General features: G+C 41.5%; 1 protein-coding gene across 1 annotated transcript; it reads left to right on the top strand.

Annotated features, from left to right (window-relative positions):
• Positions 1-5,879: 5,879 nt before the first annotated feature.
• LOC147662855 (uncharacterized) lies at positions 5,880-10,939 on the top strand. The gene is made up of 2 exons (XM_086950853.1): positions 5,880-6,044; positions 6,224-10,939. Exon 2 carries the CDS (start codon positions 7,072-7,074, stop codon positions 8,542-8,544), a length of 1,473 nt encoding a protein of 490 aa, XP_086806979.1. The 5' UTR covers positions 5,880-6,044; positions 6,224-7,071; the 3' UTR covers positions 8,545-10,939.
• The last annotated feature ends 6,015 nt before the right edge of the window (positions 10,940-16,954 follow it).

Below are 16,954 nucleotides of genomic sequence, written 5' to 3' on the forward strand. Positions count from 1 at the left end.
GCTCCCATTTCCAATAGAGTGGACCATAACAAAGTATGATCCACTAGATCAAAGGCACTTGAGAGGTCAGCGAAACAGAGAAATAAAGAGCCCTGTTTCACTTTGGTGTATTTCCCGATGATAAGATCGAGATTAATACACTGCTCTGTTGTCCCAAGACCCTTACGGAAGCCATATTGAGATTCAGCTAGAATTTTATTGTCCTCCGCCCATTCCTCCAATCGCATCAGTAGGACCCTGCTCATAATCTTGAGTGAGGAATCCAGAAGGGAGATAGGGCGGTAGTTCTTAGCCTCTCCTCTATCTCCCTTCTTGTAGATCAGTAGAATTATGGATTCACTCCAGGTAGATGGTGTACTATCCCTAACTGAGGCATTAAACACCTGGGTCAGAAGCGGGCTCCAAAGTGCCAAGTTGGATTTATACAGGTCAACCGGGACCCCATCCGGTCCCGTTGCCTTCCCCCCTTTACTTTGACTGATGGCAATATCCACTTCTTGAAGAGTAATACCCAGGGATAGCTTAGGTTCATACAGGGCGGCAGAAGAGCTAGCACAGTCCTCCCCAGCCGGGTCAAAGATTTCTGTAAAATATAAAACCCAATTATCTTCGCTAACCTGAGCTGATAGTATAGGGAAGTCTTCCTTTACAAGAAAAGGGCTGTTGACCGTATTCCAAAAGAGCTTACTATCATGCAGTATTGCAGCTTTAGTCAGATCATCCCAGGCAAGCTCCCTTAGCTCATGTTTTCTACGTGTTAGGTGCTGTTTGTATGTCTGCCTGAGGTATGTAATGGCCTCCCTGTCTCTGGGTTGTTTAGAGAGTGCCCGCTTAAGTTCTTGGAGGGATTTGGTGCATGCACTATCATACCAACTGGCATTTGCCTTCTTTGATAAGCCTTTGGTGATGGTAAGGGATCTTTTTATGATAGTACCTAATTCCTCAAAATCGGCTATAATACACTGAGAGGATGCCTCTGGATCCAAACATTTAAGTATTGCTACAGACCCCGCTCCTACAATTTTTATGCTGCAGCTTCTCGGAGTTATCCACACACCATTTAATGCGGATGCCGTTCTGCCTACAGGGGGTTAAGTCTTCTACTATCGTACGCTGGATGTTAACCGGAGACCCCCAGATAGAGATCAACATGGTGATGGCATTATGATCGCGACTTCCAAAATCTACAAGAGTAGGAACCGTACAAAATGGAACAATATGTACAGAAACTAATAAATGGTCAATAACAGAGGCCATATTCATTCCTACAAAAGTCGGTACTGGATTACCCTCATGGTCTGTGGCCGGGGAATGTATCAGTAGATCCTGGTTAAGCATAAAAGAGTTAAGGGAGTCACCATAAGGGGAGTGTATAAAATGTGCCCGATTTTCCCCATTATCCCCGTCATACCCGCAAATTCTAGTGAATGAGTGGGGGCAGGTACGAATATTGAAATCCCCTCCCCAGATGATATCAAGAGGTTTATGGATACCTTTACAGATATTACTCACTGCTAAACCCAACTCATCCACAACTGAGGTATTTGAAGCATCGAACAAATTGTTGTAATGGTTAATCAACAGGGTTACATGACCCCTTTTGTGTTCCAGGCTTAAAATTTGCGAGTGAAAACCCACAGTCTGGTGCAATTTCACACGGACAGGGAGGTTCACAGAAAGTAAGATTACTAGCTCCACTTTGGCCCTGCCCATATTAGACCTTTGTGCCGGGTTGTTATATGACACAAATCCATCAAAGATGATATCAGTTGTTACCCACGTCTCCTGAAAACATAAGACATCAAACTCGGAAAGGATTTCGCTCCAGCCCAAGGACGACATTTGCCGGCTCCAGCCAGCAATATTTCAGTTGGCAAATTTGAAGCCGGGGGTACAGGAGGCTGGTTCAATAGCCTCTGGTACACTAGAAAATGTCAATGATGGCATAATGGCAACGGAGGAGATCGTAGGAACAGGAGGGTGGGAAGGGACAGGGGGGTCAGCTCCCTGGGATAGTGAATGTACCGAGGTAGGGGTGAGGGGCATTACGGGGGCTGGAGTGATAGATAAACTTTTACCCATAGCTGCTACTAAACTGTTAACAGGGGGGTCAGTTCCCTGGGATACTGAATGTACCGAGGTAGCGGTGGGGGACATTACGGGTGCAGGAGTGATGGATAAACTTTTACCCATAGCTGCTACTAAACTGTTACCAGTAGCAGGGAGGGTGGGGACTGAGACATAAGTTGGAGGTAGTCAGTCGACTCCATCTAACCCGTTAAGACAGTTAAATCGGTTAAAATCGCAGAAGGGGGTCTCCAGAGGCAACAAGACCAGTCTTGCTTCATATCCACGAAATCTGCCCCTCCGCTCAACCCTCGTCCAATTACCTCGGCCTTGATCATGATGCATATGGATAGGGGGAAAGAAGAAGGACACTGGCAGCGTCTGGATGGTGGAATCGAGGGATCTATTAAACCCGGCACATATGTGCAAAACTGTCCTGGGGTCTCAAACTCACAGTGATACAGTCCCCAATTATAAACTTTCTGGTTTTACCCAGCCAAGGTACCCTTCTAACCATGATAATTTCATTATGAAGGTGGGCCGGGAGGGGTCTATTCCAGTTCAGCCATCTAAAGACTTTACTTTTGAGGGATTGGAAAGTCTCAGCTTCTCCAACCTCTAGGGGAGGGACACCGGCCAAAACTACCATGAAGCAATTGACTTCAGGGGGCAGGTCAGGCCTACGTGGTCTAGGGACAATCTTATCAGGGGGTGGGGGAGCTATATGATCGTTGAATGTGGCCCCGTTAGTAGTGGTCATTGATTGAACTGGGCCTACTGGTAGCAAAGAAGGAATGTTAGAATTGCTGCTTTGAATCGGGGCTAGATTGCCCATAGAGGGTTGCAAAGAGGGAACAGCAGTATTCACTAGAGGGGGACCTAGATTAGTGGGGGTGATTTGGGGGTTAGAGGGATTAGAGAGAATATTAGACTTGTGGAATCTAGCTAGAATAGCAGCAGAGGTTTTCTCAATGTTAGTCAGACGAAGTTCAATGCGTTCCAGTTTGGACTCTAGGGGGAATAAAAAAGATTTAAAGAGGGCTCCCAGGGTTTCTAAAGAAAAATCCAAGCTAGGTAAAGGTTGGGATGAACCTGGTGTTGGATTAAGGGTATCATGTTGATGTTTGGCAGATTTTGATTTGCCACCCGATTTCGAGTTATATGGCCTTTTACTTTTGGTTGCAGCCCCGTCATTAACCCCATTTGATATAGTATCACAAATAACAGCGGAATCTGAGGGAATGGGCACATTAATATCAAGGACCATATCAATTTCTGGAAGAATTTCGTTAACCAATATGTCCAGATCAAGTTACGCCGGGTTGGTCTCAGTAGTTGTTAAGGATGGGCCCACCGTGGCGTTATTACTAGTCTCTGTAAGCCGGTCGGGGGTTTTAGCATTAGCCATAGTACCAAGGGAAGATCTTTTGTAGGCAGATAGTTCCTTTGATAAACGCTTCTCGAGAACGTTTATTTCAGTGTCAATGAGGGTATTAGCTCTAATCAGAAATTTCTCCATACCTCCAGTAATAGCCGCTCCGGCTAAAGACGACTTGCTCCTGGTTTCTCGACAGGACATCTCCCCACACTAAGGATGTCAAGGAGTATTAGAAAAAACAAGGGGGGGGGGGCCCGGCCCGGACACGATCGGTCACGAACGGGCACAAACGGGCCCGCTCTTGGCCCGGTCTTCGCCCATGCGCATCCGCGCGCGTCCCGCGGGCCGGAAATGTAGGTCCACCTATATAGTTCTTAGAAGGGAGAACACGCCCCCCAATTTGAATGCACAGGGAGGAGGCGGCGGGAAGAGGACCAGCTGTGGCAGGTTGGCGCGCTGCCCGCTGGTCCTCGCAGTCCCGCAACGAGCCTTGGTGGATTGTGGCTCGAGTCCAGTGTGCACAGTCACTGGGGGACCCAAGGAGACGAGTGGTGCCCGCGGAGCGGGTGCCGCGAGGCGTCGGTCCGGTTCCCAGAAGATAAGGCTGCGTGAAAGGTACTGCAGAATCCGGCGGCTATTCAACCCGCCCTTGCAGGGAGACACACGCAGAGCCGATGTCCAGCCCCCAATTTAAATGCACAGGGAGGAAGCGGCGGGAAGAGGACCAGCTGTGGCAGGTTGGCGCGCTGCCCGCTGGTCCTCGCAGTCCCGCAACGAGCCTTGGTGGATTGTGGCTCGAGTCCTGTGTGCACACTCACTGGGGGACCCAAGGAGACGAGTGGTGCCCGCGGAGCGGGTGCCGCGAGGCGTCGGTCCGGTTCCCAGAAGATGAGGCTGCGTGAAAGGTACTGCAGAGTCCGGCGGCTATTCAACCCGCCCTTGCAGGGAGACACACCAGCAATCAATTCAGCCTACTTGTGATGTCCCTTCAACTTGGATAGACTGTCAGGCAGACACCAATCCTTTTGGCAAGCAAGCACCTGAGTGCTCTGCAGAGCACTTTATTCCTTGGTAACAGAGGACTTTGAACTGGAGCATACAAGAGGGCTAGATGGTCCCACTTGTATACACAACTGGCAGAAAGGAGATGTAGAGTACTCTGGCACACTCTCACATTCTGTGTATGCCCCTCACAGGCTACACCCACCAACATGGTTAACACGCACTTGAGATGTTAGCTCAAAAGCCTGGACAGGGACATAGAAACAGAGCATTACATGGGTGCGTCAGTAGGACCCCACTCCAGTGATCCTGATGCAAAGATCTCATCAGGCTATTGATCCTTACAACAGGGTGCATCGCTACCACTGCTCTAGCTGTTAAACCCGTGACAGTCCTCTGCCTTAAATAAGGGTACACTTGGTGTGACCCTCCAGGTCACAGGCCCGGTCCAAGACCTCTCATAGTCCCTTGTTACAAGTTGCACAGTACTGGGGCGGCAGAAAATTCTCACATAATGGTTTCCTTTAGTTTGTGATAGATTTCCCCAGTAACGTACAGGTGCAAGGTGGACGCCATTGAATGGGGAACTGCCATGAGGAGCAAATTTTTCTGGTCTTCAAACCACACGCAATTTGCCATTTCATAGGGTTTTTCTCACTAATATTTACCACCTGTTTCCAGCAGGTGGTAGATACATTCATGTAGTTGGTTTTGGGGGTGTCAAGAGTAGGGGAGGGAAGGGGAATCTGGTCTAACAGGGCAAAGCATTGTGTGTTCCCCCAGTTAGAAAAAAAGATAGCACAAGTCTTGGTTGTTACTGCTGCAGACAAAGTCTTTTGCAGCTTTTCCGTCAAATGTTTCCATCTGGAAAAATCGTGTCAGAAAAACCTAACAACTGATAATCAGCTGGAATAAAATTAACACATGAAAGTACACTTTAATTTCTTTGCGCTTCAGTTAGTTGAGGGATAGATCTAGGCATAGGGCTCGCATCACACAATAGATTATCGTGAAGCCGAGGCCAAAAATCAAAAGTCAGGATAACAGATACATGCAGTTGGCAACTTCGACAGGGGAAAACGCCCGTTGTCAATGGAGGGGACATTCCCAACCCAGAAATCTACATTACAAATGAATGAATAGTATTTTTTTTATAAATAGATGATTTGTGCCAGTCCATATGACTCTGGGATACTGCGTTACAACTCCACAGGGTACATGTAAGTTATGCGAGTCTATTAAAATGTTGGAAATTTTACAAATTCTCACTCTTACAACCGAGTGCTCTCAGTTTACAATTCTTCGCTCTTCTGTGTCGGAAAAAGAGCTAAAATTTATCAAAGTTCTCCAATTCTGCATTCATTTGACTTGTAACTTATATTTTTGGAAATTTACTTCTATTAACTGTTTAATTTTAAATCTACAGGTGATTGAAATTATGTGCCAAGAACGCAAGGTTTAGCGCTAGGCAACTGAATGTCAGTGCCATAAGGAGGATTATTTTGAAAAACGGAAGGACATCCAGCATTTTAAGTTTGAAGAATTTCTAAAATCTAGGTGTTGCGCTGACCTGGGAGCTGAGAAAAGTGCTATACCTGTAAGTGAAGTCTCTAATTTTGCATTTCATTAACCCAGAGCAAAGCCATATTTGTGCACACAGCATCAGAAATAATGTTGAAAGACCACTTCAGCATGCTCATCTGAAATATTATCAGAAAGACGAATTGCCTCAGCATGACAGAATAAATGTTAATCTAAAGCCTCATCTAATTCCAGAGAGGAAGCACACGGTGCATAACAGAAAGTTATTGCAAAAGGTTTCTTCTACATACCATCATAGAAAAGACGCCGAAAGAAGACTTTGAAGCCGACACATCCGACAGAAAAAAGCACTGAGATTAAAAATCACTCTTGCTCAACAACCGTTTTTAACCAGTGAAAACTCGAGACTATCTGCCTCTGGATATAACACCTCAAACCACTCGCCTCTCTTTTGCAATTCCCTTAAAGATACACCACTTCATTGTGTCCATGACCATCTCAAATAAATGTTTCCTTTTTATTGTGTACTGTTCTGTGATGACTCTATGTAAATTGGATTAGCATTATCTGTTGTGCAGGAGTATATGTAGAAGTGTTAAATATAAAAACTGATTAAGTGAACACTGGGGAGCTATATCTAATGTGAATCCCTGTCATCAGAACTACAAACTTTGCTCATTGTATAAGAAGGTTAAAAGGAACTGATGTTCTGCGACTGGTGATCCACAATAGTACTGTGCACTTTCTAACGCCCTCGGTTACTGCCATTACGTCAGTGCAAAATGGAACTTAACATTTAATCATTAAATATCCAACTAACACCTTTATCACTGCTTTGCTAAGAACCTATACAAATGAGTGTGAAAAAAACATCAGTCACAAAATAAGTTGCTGCCGGAGAGGTCATAACCTGAAGACCATTATCTACAAGAAACCTTTCAACAGGTGCTTATAGGGCAACTTCCAGACAAATTTTGCTCAATTCAAGCGTTAAGGAGATTGCCCATGATTTGTTTCAGAGATTAATGCTGACCATTTTCTAAACAAGCCGGACTCCAGGAAGGATCTGGTTCACTCCAAGCATGGCATATGAGCAAAAGAAAAACAAACTTGGTGACATTAGCACTAGAAATAAATCTTGTAAAAACACAGACTATGAGAACAAATTCAGTGTTCAACCCAGCCTCACTCAACACAAAATAACACAAGCTGGGGAAGAAAGATTTAGCCATAAATCTCATATCACTGAACATGTGAGATTGCTCACTGGGGATAAACGCTATCAGTGTTCTGAATGCCAAAAATGTTTCCGCAATAAATCGCATCTAATTGAACATGTGAGAATCCACACAGGGGAAAAACCTTTTCAGTGTTCTGAATGCCAGCAAAGATTCTGTAGCAAAATGAATCTTTCTCGACATGCAAGAACCCACTCTGGGGAAAAACCTTATCAGTGTTCTGAATGCCAAAAATGTTTCCGCGATAAATCATATCTAACTGAACATGTGAGAATCCACACAGAGGAAAAACCTTATCAGTGTTCTGAATGCCAGCAAAGATTTTGTAGCAAATTGAGTCTTTCTCGACATGCAAGAACCCACTCTGGGGAAAAACCTTATCAGTGCTCTGAATGCCCGAAATGTTTCAGTGGCCAAAGCACTCTCACTCGGCATACAAGAACCCACACTGGGGAAAAACCTTATCAGTGCACGGAATGCCAGAAATGTTTCATTGACAAAAACACTCTCACTCGGCATACAATAACCCACACTGGAGAGAAACCTTATCAGTGCCCTGAATGCCAGAAATGTTTCAGTTACAACAGCAAACTCACTGAACATACAAGAACCCACACTGGGGAAAAACCTTATCAGTGTTCTAAATGCCAACAAAGGTTTTGTAACAAACCGAGTCTTTCTCGACATACAATAACCCACTCTTTGGTAAAACCTAATCAGTGCTCTGAATGCCAGATATGTTTTACTGTAAAAAGCAGTCTCACTCGGCACATAAGAATCCACACTGGGGAAAAACCTTATCAGTGCTCTGAATGCCAGAAATGTTTCAGTGAAAAAAGCAGTCTCACTGATCATACAAGAACTCACACTGGGGAAAAACCTTATCAGTGCTCTGAATGCCAGCAAAGGTTTCGTAACAAACCGAGTCTTACTCGACATGCAATAACCCACTCTTTGGAAAAACCTTATCCGTGCTCCGAATGCCAGAAATGTTTCCGTGAAAAAAGAAGACTCACTGAACATACAAGAACCCACACTGGGGAAAAACCTCATCAGTGCCCTGAATGCCAGCAAAGGTTTCGTAACAAATCGAGACTTACTCGACATGCAATAACCCATTCTTTGGAAAAACCTTATCTGTGCCCCGAATGCCAGAAATGTTTCAGTGAAAAAAGAAGACTTACTAGACATACAAGGACCCACACTGGGCAAAACCGCTATCACTGCTCTGAATGCCCAAAACGTTTCAGCCGTAAATCTCTACTTACCGAACATGTGAGAATCCACACTGGGGCAAAACCGTTATCAGTGCTCTGAATGGCCAAAACGTTTCAGCCGTAAATCTTTTCTTACTGAACATGTGAGAATCCACACTGGGGAAAAACCTTATCAGTGCTCTAAGTGCCAGAAACGTTTCAGAGGTAGAGACTGTTACAAGCGCCATAAGCAAACACACACTGTCCAAAATAATTTGCTCTGATTGCCAGAAAAGATTCAATTTTAAACGCAGTCTCACACTACATGAGCAAACACAGACAGGAATAAAACATTACCAGTGCTCTGAATGCCAGAAATGCCTCTTTGATAGGCATAGCCTCACTAGCCATGAGAGACTCCACACTGGGATGAGTGCTCTGAATGCCAGAAAACCTTCAGAGAAAAGCGCTTTCTCACTCAGCATGAGAAACTCCACACTGGAGAAAATCCTTATGCCAGAAAAGCTTTTATCTGAAAGACAGTGTTACATGTCATGAGAGATCCCATACTGGGGTAAACATTATGAGTGCTTGTAATGCAAGCAAATCTTTGCTTACAAACTGCTTTTCATTCGACATGAGTGTACTCACACGGGGGAAAAAGCCTGAGGGTGTTCTGAATGTCAGAAAAGGTTTATTGACAAATACAATCTAATTCGACATGAGAGAACCCACACTGGACTAAAGCCTTATATGAGCTCTGAATGCAAGAAATGTTTTAGTCAGAGAAGAAAGTCAGTCTCACTAAACATGAGAAATCCATCCACACCAGGGGAATAGGAACCCAAATCAATCCTGAGTTGCAGAAAAGCTTCTAATGCAACCTGACTTTACATAAAAGAGCAAAAATTGTAGTTGCAATAGGATTTATCAATATAAATCTTGCAGTACGACTGAGGCTACTGGTGTGCAACCTCAAATGAAAATTGTGGGATTGAAAATAGTCAACAAATTGCCAAAAAATGAGCAGTTTGAGTACCTGAAAGTTACAAAACTTTCAAGGTCACTACTCGATTCATAGAAATGTTAGTGCTTGCAAAATCAACTAATTGCCAGAATATTCACATTATTTCTGTCTAAAATGTACGAGAACCAAAAGGCTTCTACTCACCATTGTTTGTTTACATAAGACTGAAATATATATTTTGGGTGCAGTGTTTTGTAAACTTTGTTAACATTATTGAATACATAATTTTCTTGATGAGATACAACAGCAGTAAAACATACCAAACAAGTTATTTGCCTTTGATAACGCTGTTTCTGGTGGATACTCCTTTACCTGCTAATTCCTCACCTTGGGAATATTCCCCAGGCACCAGACTGGATCCTGAAACTTTAAAGCAGTCCCGCTGCGCAACTCAGTGTCAACATCTTTCTGCTCCAGAGTGACAAGCGGAGCCACATATGAGCACTAACCATTCTCATTGTGAACAACCTCAGGGGTTCGTGGGTTCATTATCTCACAGGAATGTATCACATATGCAGGCCATGTGTAGAGGTTAATTCACCTTTTTTAAATGAACAAAATTCAGATGAGTCCTTTTCCACTTCTAAAAATTCAAATTGTATTCTCAGCAACAAGTGTATATATACATTTCTGAGTAATGTCAGCGCAGTGCTCAAGCTGAAAGTGATATGATAAAACAATCAGATCCACATATTATATTCAGAAACAGGAATGTGAATGACTTTTGTACAATACAATTTAAGCAAAGCTGATTCTCAGGAGACATAGGTCATGTGAAACAGTCCCTGAATAGTCGAAATTTCGACTGTTTTAGTTAATCATCATGGTCTAATCAGAGCGGTACATTGCTGACTCGCCCATATACTTATCACACTCTATTCTATACACCTTAGTAAGGAATCTTCTGTTTCACTGGCCAGTGTACTCGGTAGGAAGTCAAATTCAACTCCGCAGTTCCAAACACCTGTAGCCAGTGAATCCTCTGCTCGCTGTCAAACAAGTTCAAGTATGTCACGTCCTGATGAGGCCCTCATAATTGACTGTGTTGTCCATGAGAACTTGCAACAGTCCCCCTCTGTTGGTAGGCAGGAAGGCCTTCAGCACCATTCGAAATGCTTGTAACTCTAACAGATAGATGTGGAGTTGGGCCTCTGACGGTGACAAGGGTTCTCTAATATCCATCTCTCCCATATGGCTTCCCCAACCCAGAAGGGATACATTCGTCTCCACTGTTAAGTCTGGGTAGATTTGCGAGAGTGGTCTGCCTCTGACACAATTTCTGACACTGGAGGAAATGTTGGATCCTGCCTACAACAGGGTGAATTCGTGTCAGAAAGTACACAATAAAGAGGTATTGCAGCTGCGCCAGCTGTAGCAGCAGATGACTCAGTGGCGTGTTGCCTCCAGTGTCTTTGTGTGCCATGGCCATGAAAGAACTGGAAGACTTGGGTTTGCAGCTGGGTCTGGCGTTGGCAGTATTGAAAAACGCTTCCGTAGTCACAGAGGGGACTTCACGTTGAGACTTCACCACTAAGAGTATGTGGCAGTGGAGTACGAGATGAGAGCAGCACCACACAGGTACAACCTTCTGTGAGCATTGCTGATCCTGACATCGATGATAGCAATCATTCTCACACATGCATTGCTTCGGCATTTTCAAACTTGGTCGAACTTTCACCTGATGTTGTTGACCAATTTTTAGCGAGTCTGTCTGATATGATGTTCTCTCCAGTCAATGAGGATAACTTTTAAAAAAAAACAACACGCACACAGCATTCCCTGAACTCTGAATTTGGCCTTCAATTTGATAAACACAGCCACTGAAAACATTTGGAACTATTTTTCCCCTGAAAGCGAAATTATTTTTTTTTCACTTCCAAAATATTTACCCTTTTTCTGGTACATGTACTCTGCTTAAAGTAGAACTATTCTTAGAGAACAGAGCTTCCATTTTTAGGATACTAGAGACAATATTTTGCCTCTAGCACATGTACAGCATTTGTATAAATATGTGTCTCGACCTTCTTTTCTGTATTCAGAGCCATTTCATGTGTAATTTTCGCAATTCATTCAGCTGATATATATGCATTTAACTGAATGATGACACTGCTTGAAAAGCGTACAGTACCAATACTCATTTTCGTGTATTTACCATATACCATTTCAAATGCGAATTATGTATTTTTGGGTGGGTTGGAAAACACACATGCATTGTTATATGTTTAATATTGGTTAGTTTTAGTAATGATGGACATTAATACGGGGAGTGGGTGTTATGTTTCTATCTAGGACCCTAATTCGATATTCCCGATTTATGCCCTTATATGGTTATAATAAATAATATCCTATTAAAGGCATAAGAATCATATCCATATTTAGTAATAGCCCATGCAGTCCAAATACGGCAAGGCTACTCCCCTAGACTCCTAGAAAGTACAACGCGTTCTTTAAACAAACCAAGCCTTCAGCACCCCGGGAAATCCCCCTGCTCTTGTTTTGATTTGCACAAGAACTCCTAGAGTCCAGAAAGAACTGTTAGTTCTTAGTGACGTCTTATGTCCAACCTTACGTCAAACCCGGCACCTTTCAGGTATAAATACACCAACGTTGCCTTAAGCAAACACACGGTGGTTTGGAGCAGAGCGGCTATCTACTTGCCCGAGAGCCCAGCTGATGCGAGAGCCCACGGAAGCCGCCCCTCCCTTTTGACGCACTGAGAAAGACGCTATCTTTTTCTCCAGCCGAGAAGATTCCAGCTCCGGTGTTTCCAGCCGCCCTTGCGGGTTGCTGGGAGATCGAGTCCTGAAGAGAGAGATACAAGACCTCCCACATTCTATTACTAAGGTACGGAGCTGACTAAACCCTTGAGAGAATTCTTGATTCAGATTCTTGGCAAAACCAACTTAACTTAAACTGCTACTTACTTACTCCTTCCCACGTATTAGGCTTAGGTCAGGTACACTGGGGTAGGCGTATTTAGAAGCACCAGTTGAGTACGTTAGTCAATGTTTTTATGTATGTATACATTTTATCAATTTTAAAGTATCATATGGCTAAGAAACCATATCAATGCTTTTACAGTATTATTTCATAATACTACTTTTACTGTACGCACTTTACTTCATGTTAAGTATTCCAATTGTGGCATTTCATTTCTCTTGCATGAGAAAGAAGACTGCTCAATAAATAACACCTTTTATTGAAAACGCCTGTCTCTCTATTTCTCTGCACTCTGGTGAAACTAAGTATGCATGATTGACTGAGTAAAATAGCTGTCTATTGTTTTCACATGACTCTAGAGATACACTCTTATTCTGAGGGAGCATAGTTGTCATGTTATATGGTTGTCAGAAGCTAATCCCTTCTTGTCTAAGTCCGGAGAGTTAACTCTTTCCTGAAGATTCGAGAAAGTTTCTAGTGACCTCTGAGCTAGCTGGCGAAACTAATTAAGTCTAATATAGTCAGTAGAGACCTAGTCGACCTCAGTCCTACGTCTACACTGCTGTTTATATGATTCCAATGCGCAGAGCCTATTGGGAATATAGGAACTACACTACATGGCGCCCAACGTTTGGTAAGGCGATAATCTAACGCAAGACACTAGAGTAACTCAGTCGTGCTTTTTCACACAGAACCCTTTTACCGTAAAAACTCCAAAAGACGTCTGGAGTGGGTAAAAGGTTCAAATCTGCCGGAACTTAGTAGGAAGAGATTCCTATCTATTAGTTTCTGGTTTAGTCAACGTTAAAGGATACAGTGTTCCAAAATATTGTGCACCTAATCTTTGTTTCCTTGAAACTTGATCTGCAACAAAAGCTTTCTGTTAGTAAAAATTACAGTAAGTGAAGACGAAACAGAGAGAGCTAGAATAGCAGCTCAGCTCGTAGTGGATGACACAACTATCCAACAGAATGACCCGGATGCTATATTCACCCCGGTAAATGTAAGAAGAACTATAACTAAAAATCTTATAGAAAAAGGAGTATCACCTGAACTATGGTTCAGGTGACTAAAACTGCATTCTTTACAGATAAAATCAGAGCAGCTGAAAACTCACCTAAGGAAATATTTAAAACAGTTAATTCACTTTTATCCTTAGGTAATAAAAATGTAGCAACTCCCAAAACAGATACTACGCTAACTCGGGTATCTGGATATGATAAATTATTTGCAACTGCATTTGTGGTGAAATACCTTTGATGTGTCTTTGCAACTCGCAGTTAAGCAGGCGATGCTCCTTTCACTCATCCGCCAAATTACACATTGCAATGAATCGCTGACACCATATTGCATGTTGGAAAACCTCAAAAGACATTATTTATGGCTGCAAAATTCACACTCTTGAGCTTATGCTACTTTATTTGACTGTGGACAAGGTTTAAGCTAAGCTCAAACCATAATCATTTGTAATCAAATAGGCATCTGTAAAGCTGAGCTGTGAGTGGCATGTGGCCGAGGATATGTATTCTTACCCCTTAATTGTACATTTGAGCACAGAACATTCCTTGGAAAATTGTGATCAATTAAGGGAAATACCTCTGTGTGCTAAGAAAATGCATTTAGTATAACGGAATGTTAATTATCCTATTTAATACCTTCTCATTGTAGTTTTTTTTCCAGAAGAGAAGTCTGTTAATTCTACCAGATTTGTGACACCATTAGAAATAAGAAAATAATGTATCTTTACCAGATACGTTTAGCAGTAAATTACGTTAAATTATTGGACGTAAAATGTTGCATGTATAACTTCTAGGAGAGAAATGAAAATGTTGGGTTTCTTGGACATAATTTGAACTTTTTTAAAGATGAAATAAGCGCTATAATAGTTTTTTGTAAATGAACCCCAATGTGTATCTCTACAATAACATCTCTCTTAAATCAAAACTGCGCTTGTTATAGGGAGAAAGCTAAATAATCTAGCAGATCAGTATTTTTATTAGGAAGCTCAAGTTAAAGAGTGAAAACACTTTTTGAGAGTTCCCTAAAATTTGTGATAAAGTTATTTCAATATGTTTGAAAAAAAGAATAGGTATATTTCATGACAATATTGAAATGGGAACGAAAATAACAGGAGCAAATATTTACATCATAGGACAAAAATATTGGAGACTAAGGGCCTGTCACCCAAAATATAAATTCCTTTTTGTTCTATGGCATTTATATTTTGGCGGAAGGGATATCCGTCACCAGTGTGATTGAGTAAACCATTCGCTCATACCTAAATCAGGCCCTAAATCTCAGAAATATAAAATATATTAAACCTCCATCAAAAATAATACATTTGGTAAAAGTGGTTCCTTTTGAGGTCAGCAGACTACCGTTTCTGTGATAGCTTTTAGATAAAGGAATCTTTCAATTTTTTAAATGCAGCCCATTTTCCTTTCACATTCACAAAGGTCCCCTTGGGGACTCCTTCCCGTTTGCTACTGGATTACCGACTCCTAATAATGTTTTGCAACCTACGTTTGGTCGCAAAACTTAATACATACCGCAAGGATGTATTAAAGTTTCAGAAGGGTATCCCCCTTCCAAATTCTAAATCCTTAAATGGGCTTAGTATATTTCAAAAAGGGTTTTACAATTGCAAACCATGGGATTTACCGAATCAGGCGTTCGTGAACGGTAAAACCCGATGTTTCTAAATTGTCTCCAAATTAAGGTTGCTAATACCATTAGTTGAGTTAGTAACCTGTACACCTACCTATGTAATATTAGTATTGCTTGAGATCAAATGAAAACCATCTCGCTTCACTCTGACACAATACTTATTTAAAGACAGAATTTCTGACATCAAGCTTTAATGTTTTGTTAAATATGTTTCTAAATGTTGTCACAAACAGAAAAGTAGCTAAAGTTGTCTCTGGGCCTTCAACATAAGATATGACGTAATCATAATTTTTAGATGCATTTTCTGAGTATCAGGAACAATGTGTGTTTCTTGGTTTTCTCAAAACCACTATAATAAACATATTTAACCCTTTTAGATGTTATCTGTTTGTTCTGGCGTCTGTTGCAGATAATAATCTAGATTTAGACCAAGGATCAATTCCACCCATGGTTTCTAAAAGCTGTTTATCATTGATCTCAATTACTATTATCAGAAATAAAACTGTAAATGAACTGATCTGAGAGATGGACCTTCAAGCATTATGCTCAGTTAATTTATGGAACAAAGTATGGAGTTAAAACCTGAATAGATTAGATACACAAACATGGCCTGACCACTGTATTTTACATCAATAGATTATTTATCAGCACATATTCTCTAACTACAATTGACTCATCTTCTAATTGATACTGGTCTTGTGATGGGTCTGCTGGAACTATTTCCATATGACATTTAAATTCCCAAAAGATAAGGACTTATGGTTTCAGGGCTGGTCAAACCTTAATGAATGCTACACCTAAAAATGCCCTGTTGTGCAGCATGATTTAGACGTGGTATGTTTTTCCTTTCGAAGGTAAAATTGTAAAAATATTTATTGTTGTTGCAACCTAAAACATTATCAGTAATCGGGAAAATAACAATAAGTGGTCCTGTGATGCTTGTTGGAAAGAGAAGTGTTTAACCACAAAGTGGATCGAATTCAAGTTTATAACTTAATTGCTAATGTAGAAAAAGATATGATTTTGAACTCTATGAGGCGGTTCTTTTCCAGAAAGTATTCATGTCCGTATCATAAGTCATAAGTCAAATAACGCTGATGAAGTCAAAAAGCCTCCTTGAACATTCAAATTGAATTTGAATTACAATATAAAATGATCATTGTTCACAATATGATTATTGTTCACAATATTTCTCTTAGTATTTTAATTTTTGTACTTATTTGTGTAAAAAAATAATTTGTATTTGTTTTTCTATATGTTGGAAGCATTACATTAATGAAATCTCTTTATCCCACCTTCTTTCTTTTCTTTCCTTTCTTCATGAACATTTCCATTGTTTAACTTTTTAGGTTACTCAACAAAAGGAGCACAGAGGGAAAAGGAAACCTGGTCGCCCTCCACTCAAAAAGTCAATTCAACACAAGTGACCAGGTCCTAAATAGGCCTTTATATTCTTTCAAAAAGTATGCATATAATCAAATATGATCCTTTATTTTATCTCCCCGCACTTAAATGCTAGTAGGGGTAGAAAGCACACTCTTTATAGGCCAATTTAAAAGAATTCACCAGCATCCCATATTGACAGTCAAACAAAGAATAAACAATAGTGTTCTTACTGTGCCTAAAAAAAGTGTGAAGAGGCGAGATGACCCCTCACGGGCGCACCACCATCGGAATATCTGGTTGGTACTCACCAGAATTGCCCTGTTCTCATCATCGGCGGTCATCAAGCCTCAAAAGAAAGTGTCCAAACATAAATGTAATGTGAATGCAAGTGCAGTGAAGAAGGGAGAAAAGAGAAGAAAACCAAGAAAAATTGTCTTATAAAGTTAGGAATGCCCGTAATTGGTCACTTTATTCTTTAAACTTAGTGCAGCCTAACTGGTTAAAAGAAGTA

Source organism: Lissotriton vulgaris, unplaced genomic scaffold (genome assembly GCF_964263255.1).
Source record: "Lissotriton vulgaris unplaced genomic scaffold, aLisVul1.2 SCAFFOLD_2265, whole genome shotgun sequence".
Classification (NCBI taxonomy): Eukaryota; Metazoa; Chordata; class Amphibia; order Caudata; family Salamandridae; genus Lissotriton; species Lissotriton vulgaris.

Coding starts and splice junctions, on each gene's coding strand:
- LOC147662855 (XM_086950853.1), top strand. CDS start 7,072: ATGGCATATGAGCAAAAGAAAAACAAACTTGGTGACATTAGCACTAGA.